We start from the raw sequence: 27,018 nt of genomic DNA on the forward strand, positions 1-27,018 counted from the left end.
AGTCTCCAGTCTGTCAATGCAGTACTAACATTGTTAGTACTGTATAATCTCTTCAAAGTAAATAAATAATAATAATTTAGTTACTCAATCCACGACTGTTGTGAGCACTGCTGTGCGCAATTTGACTGCCACGTTTCGCCCACAAAATAAACAGTCAATTCACTTTACAGTATATTCTGTGAAGCGTTTTGAGACGTTTCAAAGACGTGATCATGCGCTACATCAAATGCAAGGATTAGTATTGTTAGTACACATCTTGCTCATTTGCATACAGGAAGCAAAATGTTATTTGTGCAAATTAGACATTTTAAATTGTCTATTTGAAAAAAAAGGGTTATTAGTCTGCAAGGTAACAGTTGGGTCAGTGGATGGAAAGAGAAGAGGCCTATGTGAATACTTCTGTCACACATTGTTTACAGTGAGAGCCTGAATGTTCAAATAAAATCCTCTTGCTTCAAGGAAGAATGAATGTTTCCTGACATTTTGTTCTCCATTGGGAAATATACAGGGATGTGTTGACACTGTTATGATTTGGTGGTTGATAAAACATTGTGGAGCAATCCTTGCAAAGTTTAAATATTGAACGGTTTGAAATTCTTCACAATGGAAATTATTATATTTCATGTAAATTACTTATGTTGCAATTCAGTTTTCTAAAAAGGAAGTTTATTGTAAAGTTGTAATTACCAAAGAAACCATTAAACAAACATCTTGTTGTCCTGATCTAAATTTGTTTTTATCACACTGACATTCTTTGAAAAATTTAACTACACTTACTATTCACTGCTGCACAGTAATATAGTTAAACTAGTTCATTCACATTTGTCTGCTTTTAAAATGTAATTTCTTTTAAAGGCAGACTTTCACCCATTTAATTTTTCAACTTTTAAGTCATCTTATCCTTGTTTAAAATAGGCTAGTGTTTTCTAAGAAAACAGTGTTTTCTTATTAACTGATTAATCCTAACTTGAATGAAAGTAAAACAAAGTGATCGATTGGTAATTTGATTATTTGAAAAAATATACAATACCAGGTTAATTGATTTGAATTTTGAAAATTGTAACTTAAGTAGGCTTTTAAAACAAAATCTATTTTTTGCAGTTTAGAAAATATATTTTGCTTTGGGAACCAAAGGCAAAGAAAGATTCATTGTGGTAAAAGGTTTGCTGAGTTCCCCAAATAAATCACTATAACAGTTCATAAGATTGATAGTTCACTAGATCTTATCACAGTATGGGACGTCTCACACTTTACTTATTAAGAACATGTTTCAAGAACAGATCAATTCTTAAAATCTGTTTCTTGATGGGTTTATGTTTGAAAAGAGAGAATTGGATTAAATTAGCAATATTTCACACAGCTTGAAACATTTACCCCAGAATCTTCCTGAAACTACATCCATGCAACTCATTTCCAAATTAGACATCATAGATTGTCTAATACTGTACTAACATTCACTGTGATAGTTATTCTCACTTTGTTCAGTGATTATCTCTCATTAACCACTCTGTGTATCTAAAATAATCTTGTAATTTACAAGTCAAATATTTGCACATTAATGTGGAATATCAGTTCCTTTGTGCATCCTCACTTTCCCTGCATATACCCTGCTGTTTTTTAAGAGGAAAAAACTGTTTGGATACATGAACCTTAAGAACCTCTAGGATTACTTTGTACCTTTGTCATAATGTGGTCTAAATTCACAATTTGTAAGAAGTGAATCTCGTCTGTTTTTATGGCCTGTTAACAGGCCTGTAACTGTTATGGCCAACCAATTGTAACTTAGGTTGGACCCTGACTTAAAGAAGATGAATTAAGATGAGTGAATGAATCCCGCAATTTAAGACTACAGCCATCAATTTTAAATTTTTTATTTAAAAATAAAAATAATAATCCTTGCAATTGATATCGTGCCTTATCACATCGTTGATATGTCTCAAAGCGCTTCACAGAATATATTGTAAAGTGATTTGATTGTACAATTTGTGGGCGAAATGCAGCAGCCAATTAATTGTGCGCAGTAGTGTCCCACAAACAGTTCAAATTATTATTTCAATTAAATTCCAAAATTGAGTGACCAAATATATTTTTATTTAAGTTTTTTTTGACGGGATTATTAAGCGATCTGCCAATCGACTAATAATCAGGTTCCTACTTACTACTAGGTAAACAGAAACATAAGGAATCTTGCCTAACGTTTTGCCTTGCTCGGGAATCAAACCTGGGTTGTCTCGCTGGCGAGGCGAGGGCTCTAACCAATGCGCATTGGCGAGTGCTCTAACCAATGCGCTCCAGGACTCCTGTACAGGGCTACAGTACTCAACACAAATCAGGGCACAAATCTTGTTCCTGAATTCATCAGTGAGATTTTTCCTTTATAAAGGGATACAAATGGAAACACTTGCATTGTAGCTGAAATGATATTGTCCGTGGTTTTACAATAAAATCAACATTGTTCATTGATGTTACAATCATGAAACTGCAATTCTGTGAGCTTTTCTTGCCTCACTTATTTCCTAGACCGACTGATGACTTGGTTTCAGTGGCGGATGTTTGCTTTTATTTTCTTGCTTATTCTGACTTTTCTTTCTATGAATATTTATCCTTGCGTTATTATTTCTGAAGACACACAACCTGCAACCATTGAGTTCTGTTCCAGATTTCTGTTCTCAGAGTTGACACCAGATTGTGTTGTAGTGACTTTTTACTCTCATGCTGTTTTCATACAAAATGCTGATATTTTGAAAATGATTTGCTTAATATTTAATCTGCTATAAATCTGATCATTTGTGCCTGAATGGAAATTCCTCCAGATCTTAATAATATGTCTCCTAGATCAATAAGTGATTCCAGAAATTCCAAGATGAAAAGTGGAATGATCCAAATGATGTTCATAAGATTGGTTTAGATGAAGAAGGTCCTTCGGCCTATCTGATCTCATCCTTCCACCCACAACACCATCACAGCATCTCGACATTTTTTAAATGAGTCCAATGCCCTGGGGTATACTATGAAGTGGAATCACTCTGTTTTGTGGGCAAATATACATGTACATGAAGTGCTTCAGAAAAATAATGGGGTTCCCTTCGCAGCAAGAAGAATTGGGAATTTAATGTGTGGACCAAAGGCAGGGACAAGAAGATGACTTTTTAAGAACGGTTTAAAGGGGGTTAAGAGAAACCGCAAGGTGAAGGAATTTTACAAGAACTCTAGAGAGTGGGAATAGGGCTGCAATGGAAAGATTTTAGGATTTGAAAGCCCGGATTAGGGCAGCTATAATGTGGTTTTACATTCTCACGTCTGATTCCTCTGTGCAGCTGTTATTACCAACTCCTTCAAATAAGAACTAGCAAGGTATCTACTTGAGAACAGCATTGGAAGATATGGGGGAGGCCCTTCTCTAAAGGACATAATTCTATCTGAATTGCTAAGACAGAGTGGAATGAGGTCCATGAAGGAAAGGAGGCTGGACCTGAATTGTGGAGGTGGGAAAGCTATCCTGGACTTTTTTGCTTGATTGACTTTGGATCGAAGAGCTTTCTGCTGGATGAAAAAGTGATGGGGTGAAGATAACGATAGTTTATTTTTTACTTGGATTAGTGAAAGCAGGTTTGGCTGAACAAAATTTTCTTGTTCCATACTTTAGCGTGGAGCGTGGAGTCCTGTAGCTCAGTGGTTAGAGCACTCGCCTCGCAAGCGAGAGACCTGGGTTCGATTCCTGGTTGGGCAAGTTTCCTTACAAAGTTTTCCTTTCCAAAGTTTTGACAATGGCTCAGAGAAATGCATTTTATTTGCTTTGTGGGACTAAGTCTCAAGGTTTGTTTCCGTATTAAAGAATCTCGTCACAGTAGAGTTTCTGTGAGTTCACATGGTGTAGATTTGGTTACTGGGAGGAGAGTTCACTTATTAAGGAATCCCATTAAAAAATACTGTAAATTAACGTTCCTCCACCCCCCCCCCCCCCCCCCACACACACACACACACGTGCACAGTTTGTTTCAGGTTTTCTAGGTGACTTTTGAAAAAGTTAAGCAAGTGTGTTTACAGATTAGATCAATCTTCTTTCAGATAGTGGATTTTTTTTTGGTCAGCCGGGTGTCTTAACACATGCGGAAACCGATCACCATGCTTAAGAGTATCCAAATCAAACTGAGATTTCCATGCTTTCCACCTACACTTGGAAATCCCAGAGATAGATTGTTAGAATGGAATGCGCACTCTCTCCTCTGGAGAGACACATCCCGTTTACCTATTTCCAGAAAGTATTAGGCGCAGGTTGGCAAGAGCCAAGGCTTGTGTGTGGTGTGTTCCAAAACCAAAAAAAACAATAATAAATTGGTCATTTTCAATCTACGACTGTTTGTGGGACATTGCTGTGCGCAATTGGCTGCCGCGTTCGCCCACAAATATACAGTCAATTCACTTTACAGTGTGTTCTGTGAAGCGCTTTGGGACGTCCTCCCGACATGAAAAGCGCTATATCAAATGCAAGGATTACTATTATTATTATTATTATGTTGGGGTACTGCTGGAGTCTAACCAGCTAAAACTGCATAGCTTGCTATTGATATTGCTATCTGGCAAGCTTTACTGCTGCTTGTCCAGCTAGGACCACCCTACCCACTGGGGCTTTGGCTTGCAGGGTTAACAGAACCTGAGTGGGATGACTCCCTGCCCCCAGTGACTGGTCTACCCTTCTAGTTCGTCTTGTTGAGCCAGGCTTACTGTGCTGTCATCAGCAGCGCCCTGGAATACTGCGCACTTGTCTGGCTCAGGAACCGGACTACCGAGACTACCACAAAGAGTTGGCTCGATTCTGATATTCCGTTGCCAAGCATGGTACCTTGGAGCCAGTTCAGCTACAAGAAGGTCCTGCTTACCTCCTCCCTCCAATCAGGAATCAGATACTCGAAAGATATAATGATGTTTTTGAGTTCTCAAAAGAACTAGAAACTCAAAAGAAATCCTTAACCTCCCTGAACTGTCCCTCAAGACTCACCAAACCAGTGCGCAATCTAGGTGTCCTTCTTCCCCCACATCTGATCCCTGACCATCTTCCTCCCCCACATTGCCCGCCTCCGACCATACCTTACCCCAAATGCAGCTAAAATCCTTGTGCATGCGCTTGTCACCTCCCGCCTGGATCACTCAAACGCACTCCTCACCAGTCTCCCCAGCTCCACGATTCAAAAAATTCAGCTCATTCAGAACTCTGCCGCCCGCATACTGACCCAGACCAAACTCCGTACCCACATCTCACCAGTTCTGGCCAGGCTCCACTGGCTCCCCATCACCGATCGGATCGACTGTAAGATCCTCACGCTCATGTTCAAATCTCTTCACTCCCTGGCACCTCCCTACCTTTCCAACTCCTCACTCCCCAATCCACCACCCGGCACCTCCGCTCGACTAGCACCGGCCTCCTGCTTGTCGCTCGCGTCCTCTGCTCCACCATTGGAGGTCACGCATTCAGCCACTACGTCCTGAAACTCTGGAACACTCTCCCTCAATCCCGCCATCTTGTCCCCTCTCTCCCTTTTCGAGTCCTGCCTGAAAACCTTCCTTTTCGACCGTGCTTACGGCCACCCCCTCCCCTCCCCCCCACACTGTTTGGGGTCAGGCTCCCCCACTGTTAAGCGCTCTGAGATGCTACTCTGCATGGAAGGCGATATATGAGTGTTGTTGTATCTGGTTCTGTATCATCTACTGGGGGGATTTGGAAATTAGCAGAAGTATAAGATAGGTCTGGAGCAGCCAGTCCCTGTTACCATAGCATCAGATTCTCTGGTTGTCACCTGGAATGAATCACAGTAACTTCCCATTTCATAAAGTGTAGTTTCACATTATACGCATCTCCCTGGACTAGTACGTTCAGCAGTTTGCAACAACGGGATAATTCGCCTGCAATTAGAGCTTTTAGTTTTTATTGCCTTTTATAAACCCAGCCTGTTAGTAATCGTAAACATTTCATGTTAATTATAGAGATGCTGTAAGTCACCCTTTGGTCAATGTGTTCAGCTACAGTTTGGGAGGAGTAACAGTAATTAAAACAGTTGTAATGCTCTTTCAAGTAAACCTTCATTCATTTTAATAAAATCTATATTTTAATTACATTGCTAAATGCAGAATTACCAGTTATTTTTGTCTAAATCTTAGTTTGTCATTGAGAATTCAAAATGGAAAGGATTTGCTTTAACACTCGATGAGTCTTCTGTGAAATGTTATCAAAGCTGAAACATCAAAACCTTATCTTTCATCTACTAAGACATGAAATTTTGCCAGTCTAAAAATTCTGACTGAGCCTTTTACATCTCATTTGATTGAACCCGCATCTCGTGAAGGCATTCATTAACTAGTTTTGACAGAATGCCATGAGGTGGTCTTCTGGAGATTTGGAAACCATTAGCATATTAATTCTTCTGGGTGTGACACATTCCAGATGTATGCATCCTCACTTATTGATTGAAAAGGTGGAATAATGTCAAGTATTTAACGAGGAAGAAAGCTGAAAAAAATGTTTTTCCAATCTGAGAAAGATGGGGCATGGTCCGGGCAGGATGGCGAGTGAAATTGATGGAATATACTTCTGTGTACAGTTCTGGTCCCCATATTATAGAAAGGATATTGAGGCACTGGAGAAGGTGCAAAGGAGATTTACAAGGATGATACCGGAACTGCAAGGTTATACCTATCAGAAAAAGCTAAACAAGCTTTTACTCTTTTCTCTTGAAAAGTGAGGGGTGACCTAATAGAGGTGTTCAAAATTATGAAAGTTTTTGATAGGGTAGACATAGAGAAGATGTTTTTAGTGGAGGAGACCAAAACCAGGGGCCATCGATATAAAATAGTCCCAAATAGATCAAATAGGGAAGTTAGAAGAAACTTGTTTACCCAGAGAGTGGTGGGAATGTGGAACTTGGAGTGGAACTTGAAAGCTAGATAGGTACAGGAGGGAGAAAGGAATAGAAGGTTACACTTGAAGGCTTAGTTGAGAAAGGGCAGGAGGAGGCTCATGTGGAGCATAAACTCCGGCATAGACCAGTTGGGCCGAATGGCCTGTTTCTGTACTGTATATTCCATGTAATTCTATGAATATTTAAATTTGTCTCAGATTTTAAAAATTCAAGGTTATATTGAATCCTGTTCTGAAAGTCAAGAGGTCCCATTTTTGGAGGAGAAACTGCAACAAGTGTTTATTTAGATTTTCACAGCAAACATCGAAAAGCATGAACTGTTAGTTTTCATCCTGCAGTAATTATGAAACATTACAAATTCAGGCTGTTCACAATATAGATACATTTTTTTTCCCTACATGAATCATTTTAACATTTTCCCTCCTCGTTTTGTAGACTTCAGATGTTACTGAACCACCCTAACTGCACTATCTCGGTGTCCCTCAGACTCTTAAACAAAAGCATGGAATGGGAAAAGGACATTTAGCCCACTTGCTCCTTCTATGAACTACGTTCAATTTACCATACGATCTACATGGACTAATTTCATCTCTTGATGGAGGTTTTGCATCCACAGTGGCCATTCACAGCTCTTGATTGTCATATATTCTCCAGCCCCTGGTGAATCACCCCATGCAGAGCAAGATCGGAAATAAAAACTTGACCATAATGTTTATTTTGACATAATCTGCTGTTTTACAGATTCATTGAAAGTTTGTAGCACTGAAGGCTATTTGGCTCATTATATCTGTGCAGGTGTAACTTCGCTAATGGAGCTCTCTAATACTATGCTCCTCTGTTCCTAAAATATTATTTGTCCTCAATGTTTATTCAATTGCCTTTTAAATGCTGTTATGGACTCGATTTCAGTAACTGTTTCTTAAAATTTAACACACTGCATAATTTACCTTTGTATTTATCTGTATAAGAAATGTCTTCTTCTGGTGATAATCCTCAATTGAACCCTCTTGTTACTGATGGTGAAATCAGTGGAAATTATCTGTATTTCCCTTATCGCCACCATTCATTATTTTGAAAACCTTTGTCTTGTGTTTGTTTTCTACAGGATGGTGATCATATGAATGGAACATTAGCCTTGACCAAAACAGCAGAAAGAATACCTAGCTCTTCAGAGACTGACAGCAAAGAAACCATCCCAGTAACGAGTGAACATGCTGTCATGGCTCAGTGAGTCCACAAGGCATTAGAAGATATAAAAAAATGTCAGCACAATTTGTTATGTCCGTTTTTTTTATTTTTACCTTCTTAATCCCTGACTTTTTCACTGCTTTGCTGCTTCCACAGTTGGAATTGTGAACTGTTCTGGCTGGAACCTTCTCGATGACTGCCAATGTCATTCTGTGGTTGGTCATGGGCGAGGCAAGTGGTGGGGTTGGGGGAGAGAGAGGATTGGTTTGCAGTTAGATAGAATGCCCTTGCACCACTGTGGACTCAGCAAGAACTTTGCCAAATCATATAAATTTAAATTTCCAGCAGTGGCAACAAGTGACTGATCCTGTGTCTCTGTCACTCACTGCTGCCTCTGACTTTGATATCTATTATATCTACCAGAGTCTCATTGAACGTTTGTAGATCTTAACAGTAGCATTGGCAATCGGGTGTGGAAGGTGGGCATCAATGTGGCATTGTGTTGCAAGATGAGGTCATGTATTGTTTTGTTCTGTTCAGCTTCAACACTGGCTGTCCGTAGCTCAAATTTAGACTGTTGACATTGTTTTAGTAACCAGCATCTCAGCTTCAGGCAGAAGGATTCTGTTCCTCTTACGATGCCAGACTTCCAATAAACACTTGCTGAAAAATGTGCTTAAAGCTCAGAAGACCTGAAATGCTGGTGAGAAAGATTTAGCGCAGAAAGCATTGACTGATCTGTTAAACCGTTAAACTCAAAATTAAACTGACCGTTTCTTGTCTACATCCAAAATTGTCAACTATTCATTGGAGATAAGCTGACGATTTTTGACATGTTTCATATTGATTGCCGAGTTGATCCTTATCCCCTTCAGCCAGCCTCAGTTGGTGGGAATCACAGTGAATGAGGACGATATCAATGCCTACTGGTGCAGCTTTACCTATATTAAGCAGCTTGGCTAAAAACTGTTATGGAGAGAAAATAAACGTTAAAAAAATTGAAACAAATCTGGTATAGGTATATCAAATGCAAGGATTATTATTATATAAAACAATTGCTGAAAGGGGTATCTGGGTAATATTTTACTGAGTGTAACATGATTTGATACTCAGATAAACCTCAACACAAAATAGAAATACAGCATATTGCAGCTGTATCTATACTATTAAAGTCAGGATGAAAAACATTTAATCAACTACTGACCAATAACAGTTCTCCTTTCATATGTTTGGATCCTTGCAGTCAATCACTTTTATCTCTAATGCCTCACCTACTACCCTTTGAATAATACATCCTAGAATTACTCTAGAAATCCCGAAGGCATGGCCACATGCAGTTTGGTTAGGGTTGGTGCAATAACAAACCGTGGAGGGGTGGGGAGAGCACTGAAAGTAAGTGTATTAGAGTAAGGTAGAGGGCACAGTTAGTCAGACAGTTTCAGTGCTTTTAGGGTAACAGGAAGACCAGAAATTGAAAGGTCTTGGAGAAGGAACAATTTGTGTTTGAAATGTTGAATGGATGTTTCTCTTTGTAAGTAATGTTAAATTTTCTCCACCTTTTGCTTGTCATCTCCCCACGTTACACACCAAGCCGTGACTGAGAAGGCTAGCTGGCACCAACTCCCAGTTTTGCTGGTGCTATTGTGTTACCAACTGCTAAGAAGTGAAAGAGAATGACCCCAATCGTTTAATCTTATTTGCAGCAATGATTGCCACCTCTTCCCCCAGTGGAACAAATAAGAAGGATAAGGCTTATCTATTGGATTCAGCTGTCATGAAGAAAGATAATACTGGATTGTTTACTCCCTATTTCATGTTGTTAATGGTTGCTCAAATTAATAATTGATCACTAGCAGCACAGAAAGATAGTTTATGCAAATGATATAATGATCTGAGTTGTAAATTAACACTCTTACATCTGGTCTATCAGGTCAACCAAATTCTGTATTGTTTTGTAGATTATTCATTAGCGCATGAACACAGGCATGCTCTTCATGTTTATTACAGGACTTTCACTGATCAGCAAAGATGTAGAGCAAATCTAATCTTTTTGCAAAGTGTAGTGCTCCCTGATTATAATCTAGATATTTATTTAAGATACAGTTCTCCCCACTATGTTGATAAAATATTCCTATTGGCCAGTGAATTGGTAACGAGATCTAGGGCATACATTTGTGATGATTACCCAAAACATCTCAAACAGAGTTTAGGAGAATTGTTTTACACAGAGAATTTTTAGGACATAGAATACCATAGTGGTTGAATCATAATCCATAATAGCTTTCAAAACTGAATTAAACAAATATTTGAAAAGGAAAAATAAATAAGGCTATGGGAAAGCCAGGAAAGCGGGACTGAACAGATAGCTCCTTCAGCGACCTGACACAGACATCACGTTCTGAAAACAATGTTCTGTCCAGAAAATTAATTATTCTATTCCATAACTTTTTTAACCTGGGTGCCAACTAGAGAAAACACTCATGGAAGGTATGAAGATAACAAACCAGAACTTCAAGCTGAAGAAAAATCAATGCCTTTTATGTTGTTCTGTTTCAATCATTAGTGGAATAGGAACAAATGACTTAATATAGTATACTGTGAAGGACCACACTACAAGAGGATTGGCCTGTTCTTCATTAAGTGGGATATGTAGCACATGAACGTGTATGAAAGACAATGGACAAAGTAGTGAACATGTTGTGTTTGTTTCTCATCTCTGTTAGAATTGAAACATCACAGTAACAGGAACCTTGTTGTTAGTGGAGAGATTCTGCAGACTGTAAAGCAACAGCTTTGTTCTCTTCATGTTAAAACCAAAGCTCTCTTACTTGAGGTCAACCAATCAGGGGAGGTTTTTTTGTACACCGTGGACTTGCGCTCCACCTAGAACTTCCATTGACTCACTCGCTCCAATAGATAAGACACTTCTGAAGTAAGTGTATTCAGGGATATGGAGAAATGGGAATAAAAGATCTGCCATAATTGCAAACATTGAACAGGCCTGGCAGGCTGAATAGCCCCCTGTTCCTATGTCCTTATGTTCTCTTATAATTTTTCTTCTGTTCCCTCACTATAAAGGTTTGATCTTCTACATGTGCCAGACATCTGCTGGTACTTTGTTCAGGTAGTCAATGTTCTTGCATCAGCCTGGACAGTGTGAGTATTAGCAGACTATTCAACCGTTGGGGATGGAGAGATGCAGATTTGCAGTGGAAATAGTTTCTCCCTATTTACCTTATCAAAGTTGGGGGGGAAATGTATTTTCAGTAAAGTTCTGGGAGTCAGGGAGCATTACACTTTCCAGAAGAATATATTAATTGTATTACCAGTGAAATCTCTGCAATAAGCACGCAGTAGTTTTATTTAACACCCATCACTGGACTTAAACTAAGTCAAAATCATCCTCGACTTTACATTTTAGATTACTATACCATTTAGCCCTATTCTGCATGATGGTTGTGTTTTCACAAGCTCTTAAGTTATTGAGTCACACCAGTAAATATATATGTTGAGTATTGCCTATCCGCTTGTGTTCCAGAGGGGGTTGAAACCTAACCATACAAGGAATGGTAACACACTATCATTGTCCTGTATCCTGTGTTTCTTATATACCCTTAGTTAGGATCTTGGTAGTTTTTAATTCCCACGGTCAATATGTAAATGTTTGTTGGCTGCAAAACGATGGAGGAACTTGGTGTAGGATGTTTTGATAATTCAATGCTTGTTATTTGTAAGAACTGTTTTTTTGTCTTGGCACACATTGTGGGCGTTAAGTTACATACAGCATATACTTTAGCATCAAAGCAGACTTTCGTCATATTTATCTTTCAAAGCCTGTAAAAAGCAGTAGCTTTTATTAACACATGAATGTAGCATTAGATCAACTTTGATTTTAGTCTGTATGTAAACTATAATTTTGTATCATTACTTCAATATTATCAGTATTTTGTTGACCTCTAATGTACTTTTTTATATTTCATTTATGTATTAAAAATAAAGTGACTTATCGTTGTTTAGTGAGTTTTTGTGAGCCGAATCATGGAGTCTAAAACAGATTTGTTAGTGAAAGTGAAATGGGGATTCTAGATGGTGCAGTGGGTTAAGGGTCCTTGCAACAATAACAACAGCAGCTTGCATTTATATAGTACCCCTCATGCGATAGTGTCCCAGAGAGCTTTTCACAATGGACAACATGGTACAATATGGTATCAAAGTAGTGAACAGGTTGTGTTTGTTTCTTGTCTCTTTGCTGATAACCCGGTACACCACTCAGTCTGGTGTTACACTTTCATTGTCACTGAAGGAAATGATATTAAATGTGTTTAATTCTACATTGCTGACAGTGTCTGTGAAAGCAAATGCTATGCCAAAAGGATCGCTAGATAGAGCATGTAACTTTTGAGCAACAGGGAGAAAGAAGAGAAAATGCTGGTAACAAGTTCAGCTTTGCCATCACTTTCAGACTTTATTTAATCCATTTCAAATACTGTACATCCAAAAGCCATTTCACATCAGAATCGGACAAAAAAAAACATTTGCAAATCAGAGCTCTGGAAACACTGCATCTGGATTCTGTTGCTAATTGTTTTGTTGGTGTGCAACAAATGTGCCTGTCCACTTTATAAGGCGACTGACTGTGATATGACACGTACATTTGTACATCACTGAAGATTCTTATATGATTCACTTATTGGATGAAGCATGATTCTTAAGTTGAGCACTTGAGCTATGTGGTGGTGTCTATATTTGAACCTCTATAAAAATATGATAACCATTTAAAAAGATTTGTTCATAAATAGCTAATTTACAATGGCCTATATGATATCTACCATTTAGATTTTAGGATTGAGACGAGGGCTGCACATTCTGAACTTTGGATAAAGTGATGGGAATTCTACCTTGTCCTGGAGTTGGTGCTTTAGTGACTGGCTGCATGGATATGTGAGCTTCCGCTATTCTTTCTTTAAATTTCTGCTGAAGGTATTTTTCTTCCTTTGAGTAGCTTGCGGCAAATGCAGACAGCAAGAGACAAGTGGCCATTATCATTCCACCGATGCAAAAGAGGATGGCACCTGCCAACTTACAGATGACAAGTGCCCCATTGAACTGGACTGCACGACCATCCACTACCAGAAAATCCTCCTCTCCAAACGCTTCAATTTTGGGTGGCACGAGATAGCCAGTCGCGATCACTGCCATACCTATGAGGAGGATGATAGTCCCAGACACAAGTCCGACCTTTAAAACAAAATATAGCACTGGCATAACTTTACATGTAGTTTAGCAGTGATTTATACTTCGTACAATGTAAAACATCAATACACCAAAACAGCTTAGTTATAACCTTTCCAGAAATATTTCCTCTTGGAGATAGTACAAAACTCCAGCGTTAAAATTGTCATACTCTGCAGTAATCATTTTTAGACAGGCTAAGAAGGGCAGGATTAATCTTTTATCGCTACAAGGTCTCTGTATTCATGAGACAATGTTAATTTGCATCTTTATTGGTTAATGCATGAATGTTAATGAAAGTTGTGATGCCTTGTGATCACCCAGAGACTTTTGGAAATTAATCATGTCTTACACCTTCTACAAAGTAACACTTCAGTTTCCCAAAGCATTACCCAAGTTCTAACCTTGGTTCGTTAATTATGGATTTTGCCCATCAATATTATTAAAATTCTGTTGCAGTTTAACCTCCATTGGAATATTGGCTGGTTAGTCAGAACCCCCTCACAGTGGTTATTCAAGTTGTTTATTGTTAAATGATTTCTCATAGATAATCGAGTCTTTCTGTCCCTTTGGCATTTTATGCAAAAACCCACACGCAACACAGCCGAAACCCTAATCCATGCTTTTGTCATGTCCAGCCTCGACTATTCAAATGCCCTCCTTACCGGTCTCTCCAGCTCCACTTTCCACAAAATCCTACTGCTTCAAAACTCTGCCCCTCCGCGTACTGACCCTCGCTAAACTCCGTATCCCTATCATACCAGTCCTCGCCAGGCTCCACTGGTTCCCTATTACAGAACGATCGACTTCAAGATCCTCAAACTTATCTAAAAATTCCTTCACTTCCCAGCACCTCCCTACCTTTCCGACTTGCCTACTTCCCAGTCCAACACCCGCCACCTCCAGCCTCCTACATATTCCTTATGCCCTCTGTTCCCCCATCAGCGGCCATGCTTTCAGCCACTACGCCCTGAAACGCTGGATTGAGGGAAACTCTCCCTCAATCCGTCTGCCTTGCACATTTTCAGATCACGCATTAAGATCTTTCTCTTTGACTGTGCCTATGGTCACATTCCCCCTCTCCTCGGCTCAGCGTCAGGCTCCGCCATTGTTTAGCATTCTGAAATGATACCCTGTGTGAAAGGTGCTATAGAAAAATGCAAGTTGTTGTATGTTGTTTTGAATTGGGCAATAAAGGATAACTCCTGCTATTGGATTTGTCATGCTAATGAATAATTTCACACTAAGATCCACATTTTAATATGGTGGTGCTAAAATATCTCATATTCGAATACTTTAGACCCTAAAGTTTAGGGGACCTTGAGTTTCTTATTAGCTGTGTGGACAATAGTCATTTCAGCAAAGAAGGAACTTTACCACACCTTGATGTCTGTTGTCTAAATAAGGCAATTACGTAAGTTTTTTGTTTATTTACCACCCAACTGCTAGAGTCAAATATCCTTGCCAAGTTGACAACTCAGAGTCAACGCTTGCACATAAATACTTGTCACTTAGAAGAGGCAGTAAAAGGAAAATGAAGGAGTCAAAATAATAATAATAATAGTTTCATTTGATATAACGCCTTATTACGTCTTGGAGACGTCTCAAAGCGTTTCACAGAATATACTGTAAAGTGAATTGTCTGTATATTTTGTGGGCGAAATGCCTTCAGACAAGAAAAAAATGGCAAATAAAATGTTTTCATAAAAGGCATGTATTGGGGAGCATCTAGCCATACCTTCCAGAGAACAGAGCTCCACCTGCTTGGGGATCTCTTGATCTGAAAATCGTCTTCATGTTCCCATATAGATGCAGTGCAATCTTCGTAAAACTGATGCAGATATGATCGGACTCCATAGCGCTGGTGTACTCCATCTGCTGGGTAATTCAAATTCTGTGACCGGCAGATCTCAGTACACAAACTCATTGTTTACAACTGCATTCCGAACTGCAAGACACAAGGGATTGAATTTGGTCAACAGGCAGACTCAAAATGGTCATTCACAAATGCTCCTCCCATATGCAGTCACATACTAATTGGTTTGGCTATTTGGAGTCCTGTAGCTCAGTGGTTAGAGCACTCGCTTTGCAAGCGAGAGACCTGAGTTCAATTCCAGGCAGGGCGAAACCTTGGGCAAGTTTCCTTACTCCACACAGAGCCTAATAATAATCCCTCCAAAACCCAAAACAATAATAAGTTGGTCATTTTCAATCTACGACTGTTTGTGGGACATTGCTGTGCGCAATTGGCTGCCGCGTTCGCCCACAAATATACAGTCAATTCACTTTACAGTGTGTTCTGTGAAGCGCTTTGGGACGTCCTCCTGACGTGAAAAGCGCTATATCAAATGCAAAGATTATTATTATTATTATTTCTACAGTTTGTTGCAAACGTATCAAGATAAACTCCTCACTATAGTTGCTAATTAAAACATGCTTTTTAAAACAAAGCAAAAGGATTTGTTCCTCCTGCAAATGCGGCTGCTCAAATGGCTGCACAATTGTAGGGGTGGGGAGAATTAGAGTAAGTGTAGCATAATTGTTTTCATTATGCATTGAGTACTTTGATGACTCAAGTTAATTTGGCATTGAGAAGCACATTGATTTCTAAATAAATAATTATTTGTTTTAACGCTGCCTCTTAACTATTTAATTTATACCTGCAGGAAATGATCAAGATAGTGATCCTAGCAACCAACGGTCATAGAAGACACAGTGATTCATCATTACATAATAGGTTTACTGACAAACATTGCCAGATATTGCTTGAGAGCAATAAAGAACTAGGACGTATGGTACTTTATGTAAAGTAAATCTTATTTAATCCAGAACATGTACCAAAAACAGAAAACAAAGGTGTTAATTCTCTGTTAGATTAGTTAGAAACACACATAAGGAATTGCAATATGAGCCTTAACTCCAGTGAATGTTAACTTTGAAGGAAAAGGCTTATTACATTTCCTTGTTATTTGCTTTGTGCTGGAAATGATACTTTGTTTATTATGTGGATAAACAGCAAATTGAATTCTCAACCCAATGCGATCCAAGCTCATAGGAAGTAAGGAATGTACATGACTGGATAAATCCATTGGCTGATCCTCACGTGAGGGAAAAAGTATCTATGTACTCAATTTAATTCTTTACCTAATAGCTATTTTGTAAAATAAACAAAGAGCGGTGCACGCACAAAGGCATATTCTGCATTTATTTCACTGAGTGGGTACAACTTTAGAAATGAGAATATGTCACGGGCCAAAGGAAATGTCTTTTTGAAAAGATTTTATAACTCCATTCTGATGCCTTTCATGATCACGATTGAGAGTTTGCATATAATTGGGATGTACGATGTAGTTCTATGAGGGGGAACTACTTCTGGACTCAAAGGATCCCTACTTCAAAAGTAGATTGTGTTGGAGAGTGCACCTACAATGTGGCAATAATGGACTTCCTGATTAATTAAGACGTTCCATTTGAAACATTTTAGACCCAACTGTGAAGTTATGTGCTCTTGGGCTACGTTCACTACCCAAGTTGAGTCTCACTGAGTTGAGACTGCCCAAATACCTTTCACACAGAGCCCTCAAAGGCAGAGACCTCCATCCCATTAGACGAGGCCGCATTCAAGACTTGATCCCTAACCCTGGAGGCAGCAGCTGAACTCGGGTATTGCATGTGAGTCCAGACAAAATAGAAGGACCCATCTCCTAGTTAAACTGATTTTTATTCACGTTCTTTTTAAAACGTATGTCACATAAAAATGATCTGCTAAAGTTCATTACTGAAGAATCACTTTAAGAAGCAAGTAAATTCAATTAAAGAATGGAAGAACTTGATTTTTTCTGTACTTTATCTCATTAAAACGTCTTTCTAGTAATTGCTGCAGTTTCTTGTGACTATTTTTTTGTAGGAAAACATGGCAGCCGTGAGGTGGTTGTTCAGTTAAGCTGGAAATTTGTGGGTGTGGACATGAGGACAAATTTGTTTCTCCCTTTCAAATAGTGTCATACAACTTTAATGTCCACCTGAAAAACAGACAGACAGACCCTCAGTTTTAATGGGCATCTTTTTTGAAGATAGCACCTTTTACAAAAAAAACTGTCACTCAATCCACCACTGTTTGTGCGACACTGTAAAGTGCAATTGGCTGCCGCGTTTCACCCACAAAATATACAGTCAATTCACTTTACAGTATATTCTATGAAGTGCTTTGAGATGTCTCAAAGACATGATAGGCACTATATCAAATGCAAGGATTATTAATAGTATTATTATGAAAAGGTACCAGAAGGGTGTGGGGTTACTATGTCAGCCGGGCTCAATTGGCAAAACTCTCACCTCTAGGCTGTGCATTCAGGCCTCATGTCCAGCTTTTTAACTCACACAAACCAGGCTGACACACCAATACATTGCTAGGTGTATGCTGGAGGTGCTTTCCTTTGAATGAGGCTTCAAACCAAGGGTCCTGTCTTCCTGTATAGGTGGAAGTTAAAGTTGCCATGGCATTAGGTAAAAGGAGAGTTTCTCCTGATGTCCAAGCCAACAATCCCCCAAATAAAATTGATCATTCACTTCATGGCTGTGTAACGAACATGGCTGTGTGCAATTTGGCTGCCACATTTACCTAAAAATGCATAGTCACTACACTTTAGGTAAATCCTTTAAAGCCTTTGAGATGTCCTTATGAGAAATGCAAGGATTATTAATATTATTATTAAGAGCACACCCCGAGTCCTATGTTGCAGTGTCAGCGTAAAATAACAGCTTACATCTATATTTTCTGTAATTTGCTTAATTTCTCCTGCAGTCTTCCCCATACCATACAACTCCCCCCTCCCACCCTCACCCCCAAATATATCTGGGACTATATAGACAGTCAGTGAATGGATATTTCACTTTTCCTACCTATTTGGGTTTAAGCAAATTCTCTGCTTGTCGGCCTCCTCAACTCCTCCCTCTACAGGCTGCAGATCATCCAGAACTCTGCAACCCATATCCTTTCCTGCATCAGGCTCCGTGACCCTATCAATCCTGTCCTCATACAACTCCACTGGCTTCCCATCACACACAGAGGATACAGTTCAAGATTATGGTCCTTACCTTCAAAACCCTCCATGGTCTTGCTCCCCCCCACCTCTGGGACTTTCTAACCTCCTACCAACCAGCCCACTCCATCTGCTCGGTCACCCTCCCCGATCCCGGCCCGCAGTTCGGGTCTGAAACACTGATTGTCCAGCGCCTTGGAACATCCTCCTGACGTGAAAGGCGCTATACAAATTTTGTTGTTGTTGTACCATCTTCCTTTGCCATCTGCCCACAGCAACATGGTTGAGATTGAGACATTTAAATGTGTACGGAATCCGGGAACGAGCTCACGGCTAGCCCTCACTGTATACGGTGAATTCCAACTTTCTATAAAGTGTAAGCAACTTGCATACAGCAAGTAAACCACAAACAGTTATGAAACAAATGACAAGTTTTATCTGTAGGATCGATAACCAGAACATTCTGAAAACATTCCCTTCCATGTTCAAATAGTGCTATGGGATTTGAACATCCACCTGAAGAGGCACCAGTTTAACATCTCACCCAAAGGACAGCACATCCGACAATGCAGTTTTCTACCTGCGCTCGAGCGTCAGCTTAGCCACTCGATCCACGACTGCTTGTGTGACACCTCGGTGCGCAATTGACTGCTGCATTTCGCCCACAAAATACACACACAGTTCACTTTACAGAATATTCTGCGAAGAACTTTCAGACATCGCAACAACGTGATAAGGCGCTATGTCAAATCCAAGGATTATTATAATTAACAGACTCAAAAGTTCTAACCGAAAGCTTGAACCCACAACTTTCTGACGCAAAGACAAGTGCTACCGACTGAGTCGGGTTCGGTGGTGCACAGCACGGAAAATAAACACGAACTGGTCCAGGGAATGTTTCTCTTCCTCTACAGTTTGTATTACGAGGCGACTCGAAAGAATAGCGATGTTTTTTTTTTGCTGTGCCCTTGTGTAAGCTATGGTGATGATGATGAACTCGCTGCTGGAGCTGAGCTACTTGCAGACCTCTCCAAGGTGCTGAAATCTCAAGAGAAAACAAGGGAGACAGATAACCAGAGCCCGCAGCTCAGTGCAAACTAAACCAGGGAACTGGAAAGATGGGAATGTGTCAACATCCAGCTATTTCAACTGGGTCCCATCCACCCCATCCAACAACAACAACAACTTGGATTTATATAGCGCCTTCCACGCGGGACGCTTTACAACTTAGGATCCCGGGACCGAGCCAGGGGGAGGGGTGGGAAGGTGGCCAAAGGCGCAGTCGAAAAGAAAGGTCTGGCAAAAAAAGAAAGGTCTCCCAACACTGGCAATGTAATCGATTCGCATCATTTCACCTTCTTCTCTCAGCATTGGCTGGAACTGCCAGAGAAAAGAAAAAAAAACACTAGTGATCTCTCTGTCTCTCTCTCTCTGTGTGTGTGTGTGTGTGTCTCTCTCTCTCTCTCTCTCTCTCTCTGTCTGTACTCTCTTCGACATCTCCATGGTTCTACCTACATCCAAAGCAGGTTACAGTGTGTGTGTGTGTGTGGAGGGGGGAGAGAGAGAGAGAAATGCACAGAACAGTCGAGTGGATAATTCACAGCGTTTTTCACACACACATACATACACACAAAAACATGTTTCCATTGCAAACCCACCTTCAGACCTACCGACATCAACCTGCTGTTGCATTCCCGCTGTGGGGTGGGTGGTGGGGAAGTTAGACAGACAGGACAGGGAGGGAGGGGAGGGGAGGAGAGGGAGGACATTGCTGGCTGATGGCTGTGAATTTATCATCACATCAGCCTGGATGCGACCAGTAGCTAAATCATTGCAGCCCAAAGCACTGACACCAACCAGCCCCACTGTGCTGTGCAGGGCTGGGCTGTGCAGGGCTGGGCTGGGCTGTGCTGTGCAGGGCTGGGCTGTGCAGGGCTGTGCAGGGCTGGGCTGTGCAGTGCTGGGCTGGGCTGTGCAGGGCTGTGCAGTGCTGGGCTGTGCAGGGCTGTGCAGTGCTGGGCTGTGCAGGGCTGTGCAGTGCTGGGCTGTGCAGTGCTGGGCTGTGCAGTGCTGTGCAGTGCTGGGCTGTGCAGTGCTGTGCTGTGCAGGGCTGTGCAGTGCTGGGCTGTGCAGTGCTGGACTGTGCTGGGCTGTGCAGTGCAGGGCTGTGCAGTGCTGGACTGTGCTGGGCTGTGCAGGGCTGTGCAGTGCTGGGCTGTGCAGGGCTGTGCAGTGCTGGGCTGTGCAGTGCTGTGCAGGGCTGTGCAGGGCTGTGCAGTGCAGTGCAGTGCAGGGCTGTGCTGTGCAGTGCTGGGCTGTGCAGTGCTGTGCTGGGCTGGGCTGTGCAGTGCTGGGCTGTTCAGTGCTGGGCTGTGCAGGGCTGTGCTGTGCAGTGCTGTGCTGTGCTGCAGCTCAACACCCAGCGCATCCTGTTACTGAGACTGACTTACCTGTCAAACGTGACTCGTGCTCCCTGTTGTACCTTTGCCGACGGTCGCCTGTCCCTCTCTGTCTCTCAGTACATGGCCATCCCCTCTGGGTCTCCCTCTACACCGACATCAGCCACTCCAGCTCCAGCTCCTCCGAGCCTGCGCCACCCAACCCCAACCCACCCCACCCCACCCCCTGCCCAGCCCTGCGGAGGCGGCAGCAACACACACACACACACACCACCACCACCACCACCAGGGAAGTGGGTGATCTGAGCAACAGGAGCAGCTCTCTCTCTCTCTCTCACACTCCTCTCTCTCTCTCTCTCTCTCTCACACTCACTCCCTCTTTCTCTCTCTCTCACTCACTCACACTCTCTCTCTCTCTCTCTGCAAACATCCATCACACAGATAAATGCTCAGCAAATCCAATTATCTGCCTATCTCAAAAAATGTCTGCTATATATATATATATATATACACACTCACACACACACACACACACAGTATATATCTTTTGCAGGCGTTTCGCCTATAAAATACTCGGTCAGTCGCGCTATATGCTGTGAAGCGCTTTGAGAGGTCGCGGCGATGTGATAAGGCACTATATTGATTGCAAGGATTATTTATTATTATTATTATTATTATTATTATTTACCAACCAGTCCTTTCTACTTCCCAGTAAAAGTATGTTTTTTTAGGATCTGGCAAATGTCCGCCCTTTGTTTTCTCTTTAATACTCTATTTGTCCAATTTGTGCTATTCCCAAAAGGGGTGGAAAGTGCTAACTGCAATTTCTGAATATTGTATGCATGTGAATAATCAGTCAAGTGAGCAAAACGCCAACCCCCCCCCCCCCCCCCCACACACACATATATACACCACACAGCCCCCACTGCGCTTCCCGACCTTTTGTTCACTTCACCAATGTTTGTAAATTGTTGACTCCAGTATGACCCTTCCGGCCTAACATGGAGGATCATATAAACACTTTGATAATACCTTACATTAGAGTCCAGTAAAATCTATCACCTCTAAGGACCTGACTCACTACCTCCCTGGTGCATTCAGGTACAATAGTCACAACTAATTCTATGGTTCAGCCACTATACATCGCTTATTTCAGCAGTGACATCCTAGCTTTGGAGAAGATGCAAAGAAGGAAACCTGCTTACTCCCCAACCCATTACCCGCTCATTCCCCTCGACTGGCTCTGGCCTTTGCTTGTCCCTTGTGCACTCCGTTCCACGATCAGTGGCTGTGCTTTGAGCCACTATGCCCAGAAACTCTGGAACACTCTTCCGTTATCTACCTTGCCCCCTCCTTCCTCATCTTTAGTTTGTGCCTGAAGACCTTCCTCTTCGACCGTGCCCCTGGCCCGGCCTTGTGCTCCGCCACTGTCAAGCGCTCTGTTACTTTACCTTGCGTGTGGGGCGCTATTTAAATGTAAGTTGTTGTTGTTATCTCATTTAATACTTGGGGTGAGGAATCTGAGCTATGAGGAGAATTTACAGAAGCTTAAGAATAACTACAGTGAAGAAGAGATAATTGAGGAGCAATTCATTGAAGTATTCCAAAGGGTAATGAAATGCTAGATTCCAATATCTTATTCAGTAAATTAAGGGTACACAGCAAGGGATTGTGAAGGGGGCGGGGGGGGAGTGGGGTGAATAGAGTTTATATTTAACAACCTTACACAGAAGGCAGCTAACATGCGGAACAGTTTGCCCTGGGAGGCTGTCAGTGCAAAACAGATAGTGTAGGTGATTTTAAGGGTGAAATGAATTTGGTTTTAAGGGTTGGCTGGTATAGGAACTTTATGTTTTGTGGCAGATGTAAGTGGTCCAGAACAAACTTTCACAATATAACTTCTAATATTTTTCATATTTGTCTTTATCAATTTTTTAAAGAAATTATTTTGCTTATAATGGTGGAGGCGGGGAAGAGAGAGGAGATTTTTTAATTCCATCAATCTCTATTGGGTCCCAGCCCAGATTGAAAGGATAAAGCACAAACCCAGATTTGTAACAACAGGTGCAATCATTTCACCAGTCATGGAATTACATAACCCTCAGCTCGTAAATAACTGTTTTACAAGATATTTTACCTCACCAAACAGCCTCATTACGAAGTGTGGCAGGGCAGCCCTGATCAAAACATTGCCTGTCAATACTGTTCTGGGTTCTCATTCTTAATTCAGACCATGTATAAAGGATAATGACTGGTCGAGTAACTCACAAGCAGATAAATTACACTCAGGATGTGGTTAGATCATATTTATCATGTCACATATTTAATCGACTGTTCCATTTGTTCCACAGCTGACGCATTTTTTAAAAATGTTTTTTTTTCACTTTAATTTTAATGGGGCCATTAGAAAGATGGAAAGGGAACATTCTTTAATGCTTCCCATTAGTTTATTCAACCTGCCTTTCGCCTTCTTCTGATGTGGCTGGCTGCCATCTTGAAAATTCACTCAATGGAGACTAATGTTCAATACACTTGACATCTTGCTAAACAACAAGAGACGGACAGTTGGTTGGGAGTCATAAAGCTAATGTGGATCTTTTACCTTTTGTGATTCAGAATCAATATTTTAAAAATGAAAACATTTCAAGTGCTGTACAGAAACAAATCCCATGGGGACTAAATAATGGCAGATAGCTTTTTATTATAAATAAAGGTAGAGTGATGCATATAGGAACAGGACATGTGAAACGTTTACTCAATGAATGAGTGTCCGTGAGCAAAGGTGAATAAGGATTTTATTCCAATTATTGACCATTATGTTTACAATAGGCCACTCAGGCAATGGTTTGCATCTAAGGGATGACAATTGATTAATACAAACTGATTGTTTTAACCTTGTGAAGCTCGTGTGACAAATTCCAGAATAGGTAATAGGAGGAGGACTTACCTGGTAATAAAGGGCTACAGGAGGAAGCTATTGTTAGCCAACATAAGTGTATTATTATAATCCATGTATATTCACTGCACAGACCATGTATAACTCCCCCTATGGTAAACTTAATGCATTCGGTCTCCTGAGGGAGGCAATTAAAGGTAAATCGCCATAAAAAAGAAATTTCTCCCCAGTTCCCAAAATAACAAGTAAAATCTATGATACAAGTCCAACTCTAACACTGACATCATTCAGCTTTGAGCAGCTGTATTCAATAGACAGCGTACTCTACGTATTTCTAAACAGATTTCCTTCCTAAAGAATTCTTGTTGACTTGGGGAACTTCACTCCAGATGTAGATCTCATCTGAGTGGAATTCCTGTGAGCTAGTGTGATACACATTGTTTTTGGATCAAATGCAGAAACCTACCACCATGCTTACAAATATTCAAACCAAACAGAATTCCATACATGAAGGCCACCTCCATTGGAAATTTCCTTGTGTCTAGAATTGAATGGATATTTGTTCCGTGGAGGGATCTATCCTGTTTACCTAATTTTGGAGATTATTAGGCACAGGTTAACAAGAGCCAAGACTTGGGGGCCCCAGAGTGAGTTGGGGTACTGTTGGAATTTAAATATGTAAATTTGCATAGCTTGACATCGAAAGCAATTTCTGCCATGCTTTCTGCCACTTCTCAGGGCCCCCAAAAAATATTAGGACCTGGAGCCAGTGTCACTGGCACGTTTTCAATTTTCAACTCATGTAGAATTCTCCCACTTCAAAGTCAGTGGCAGTGAACTTCATCCGTGAGGTTAGTTTTATAATCACGGTTCATGTAGAACTAACATCCCCATGCCTCTAATCCTTACAAAGTCTTGTAAGATATTCCTTCTCAATTTAATTTCCTGCATCAAAAAACAATTCATTCTGAAAGTCTCTCCTCAATAATAATAATTTTCTGTCATGTGACCAACTTTTTTGAACATTAACACCGTCCTTTGAAACTTCTTGGCTTCTCAAGATTTCAACTGCATTTGTCTACAAAATACACAGTCACTACACTTTATGGTAAATCTTGTGAGCAGCAGAGAGGCACCCTTTGAGATGTCCTCCCGTGCGGAAAGGCTCTATAACAAATGTTAGAATTATTATTACTGCAACATTACAAATTGAAGTGCTGCCAAAATGACCTCACTCACGTCCTGACATACAATTCCAATTTATACTGTACTGTACGTGGCAAATTAGTATGAAAATTATGTCAATTTGGCACAAAAAGGGCAATATAAATAAGTGCTACAGTCCCAAGTTCCAGAATCATTCTTGTCAATCTTGCCAGTGCATCAATATACTTCTCTAGGTCCAATGTGTAAACAGTGAGAATTTAAAATGAAAACTCTAAAAACTACTTACCCATTGTATAAACAGACAATCAATACCATTACATTAAAAATGTCCTTGAACTCATTCAACATAGCAAACTCATTCATGTGTTATGTAGCTGAGTCTACTTATTGTTTTAATATGGTGTAACTCATCTGATATCTTCTATTGCTTTTACCACAACCACTATAAATGTCCCTCTTCTTTACATATGGATATGAATGAGAGATGAATTGAACCTGTTTTCTACCAGATACAATCAATTTGCGTATGTGTTGACTTTTAATTCTTTCACCCACAAACTACACATTGAATTCACTTTTCAATATATTCTGTGAAGCGCTTTCAGACGTCTCAACGACATGATAAGGCGCTGTATCAAATGCAAGGATTATCATTATTATACCGTATGTAATGGGCTCAATGGTAAGCACTGGCTTAGAGAAGATTCTGCTTTGGTAGGACATTGCCAACTTGTGATGACAAAATAATTATTCAAGCTTGTATTATATAGCATAAAATAGGGAATACCACAATCTGAAGCGATGTACAAACAACTTGATCTTCCCTTTCACATTTGAATGGGTCAGAATCATTCAATTATTTTGCTGTTTTTTGTTCAGTAAAAATGGATGGAGCATTTAGGACTTGCCTTTGCGTTAATAAATTCAAATGGACCAGGTTCGTGAACACTCTCAGTGCATAAAAGAAAGGCAAAATACTGCAGATGCTGGCTATCTGAAATAAAAACGGAAGTCACTGGGAACACTCAGCAAGTCAGGAGCATCTATGGAGTGAGGAAAGTGAGTTAGCGTTTCAGGTCAATGATCTTTCATCAGAATGGAGTTAATACACTCAGTGTATGTTTCTCCAGCCGCACCCAAAGCAGACTGTTCTACAGCTCCACCCCAAACTTCCAGAGAGGATAATTGGTAACTCAATGGAGGCGGAGGTCTAATTTGCGGATTAGGTTAACAACCTATGTACAAGATTTATTGGTTGTGCTTACCATGTGCAAATGCATGTTTACAGAGGGAGTTACAGATGCTCTTGATCATTTTCACCTGGAATTCTTTACATTGGTTACTAGTTTGCCCACAAATATACCATCAATTCACTTTACAGTCTATTCTGTGAAGCGCTTTGAGACATCAAGAAGATGTGAAAAGCACTATATCAAATGCAAGGATTATTATTATATTATATTATTATAGTTGCATTACATAAGTAGGGGATCTGTGTGGATTTACACATAGTTACTCAACTCACAAATTTGCCCCCAGCGATAGCTAAGCTGTGAGTTATCCCATTGATCATGGCTGAATAGCACTTAATAAAATTGCACACTCATTAAATTCTTTGGCAGTATTAACTCCATGGAGCACAGTGGGTTTTGGTTTCCATCATAACTGCTCCCATAAATTCAATTAAATCATTCTAATCTTACAAAAATATAATGGATTTACAGTGGTGATTTCAAGCCAGTAATATCCTTTTGAGCTTCAGTTGCTGGCAATAAACTATCAAACTTTATTATCTTGTTTTGTAACAATCTTCCAGCACAGATCCCCATAAAACAACAACTTGCATTTATATAACCCACTTCACGTGGGGCAGCGACTCCGAGCTGGGGGAGAGGGAGGAGGTGACCGTAAGCGTGGTCGAAGAGGAAGGTCTTGATCTGAAAGAGAGGAAGGTGGGGGCAAGATGGAAGGATTGAGTGAGGGAGTTCCAAAGCTTCAGGGCGAAGCTGCCATTGGTGGAGCAGACGGCACGAGTGACGTGCAGGAGGACAGAGACAGCCAAGCGGAGGTAGCGGTAGTGGAGCGGGGAACTGTTCAGACAAGTGACTGGTGTGTGGTACCATTGCTTTCCAGATTTGGACAGTAGATATATATATGAATGATAATGAGGCAGAACATTC

The 27,018-nt window shown here is 40.6% G+C and overlaps 2 protein-coding genes across 4 annotated transcripts in view; one reads left to right on the forward strand and one right to left on the reverse strand.

The window, feature by feature from the left end:
• LOC103184914 (doublecortin domain-containing protein 2) overlaps window positions 1–9,125 on the forward strand; it is a gene marked incomplete at its 5' end in the record, with an annotated part of 112,737 nt that extends 103,612 nt beyond the window's left edge. For both annotated transcript variants that reach the window (XM_007903170.2, XM_042332445.1), the window contains 1 exon segment: window positions 8,020–9,125. In XM_007903170.2, the coding sequence (XP_007901361.2) occupies window positions 8,020–8,145 (126 nt within the window).
• Window positions 9,126–12,547: 3,422 nt separating this feature from the next.
• On the reverse strand, window positions 12,548–20,990 carry nrsn1 (neurensin 1). 2 transcript variants are annotated; one of them, XM_042332235.1, is made up of 3 exons: window positions 20,827–20,990; window positions 15,073–15,282; window positions 12,548–13,340 (listed from the first exon to the last, which is right to left on the reverse strand). In XM_042332235.1, exons 2-3 carry the CDS (start codon window positions 15,259–15,261, stop codon window positions 12,942–12,944), a joined length of 588 nt encoding a protein of 195 aa, XP_042188169.1. In that variant the 5' UTR covers window positions 15,262–15,282; window positions 20,827–20,990; the 3' UTR covers window positions 12,548–12,941. The 2 variants fall into 2 exon arrangements, with proteins under 2 accessions (XP_042188169.1, XP_007901363.1); XM_007903172.2 differs by lacking the exon at window positions 20,827–20,990 and adding an exon at window positions 20,035–20,096.
• Between the last annotated feature and the right edge of the window lie 6,028 nt (window positions 20,991–27,018).

The sequence above is a fragment of the Callorhinchus milii genome, unplaced genomic scaffold, assembly GCF_018977255.1.
Source record: "Callorhinchus milii isolate IMCB2004 unplaced genomic scaffold, IMCB_Cmil_1.0 Scaffold2, whole genome shotgun sequence".
Taxonomy (NCBI): domain Eukaryota; kingdom Metazoa; phylum Chordata; class Chondrichthyes; order Chimaeriformes; family Callorhinchidae; genus Callorhinchus; species Callorhinchus milii.

Excerpts from the sequence above, each read along its gene's own strand:
- nrsn1 (XM_042332235.1), bottom strand. The coding sequence starts at position 15,261 with ATGAGTTTGTGTACTGAGATCTGCCGGTCACAGAATTTGAATTACCCA. Across the intron at positions 13,341-15,072 it reads GGAGCTCTGTTCTCTGGAAG|GTCGGACTTGTGTCTGGGAC; the intron begins GTATGGCTAGAT and ends TTTGTTTTAAAG.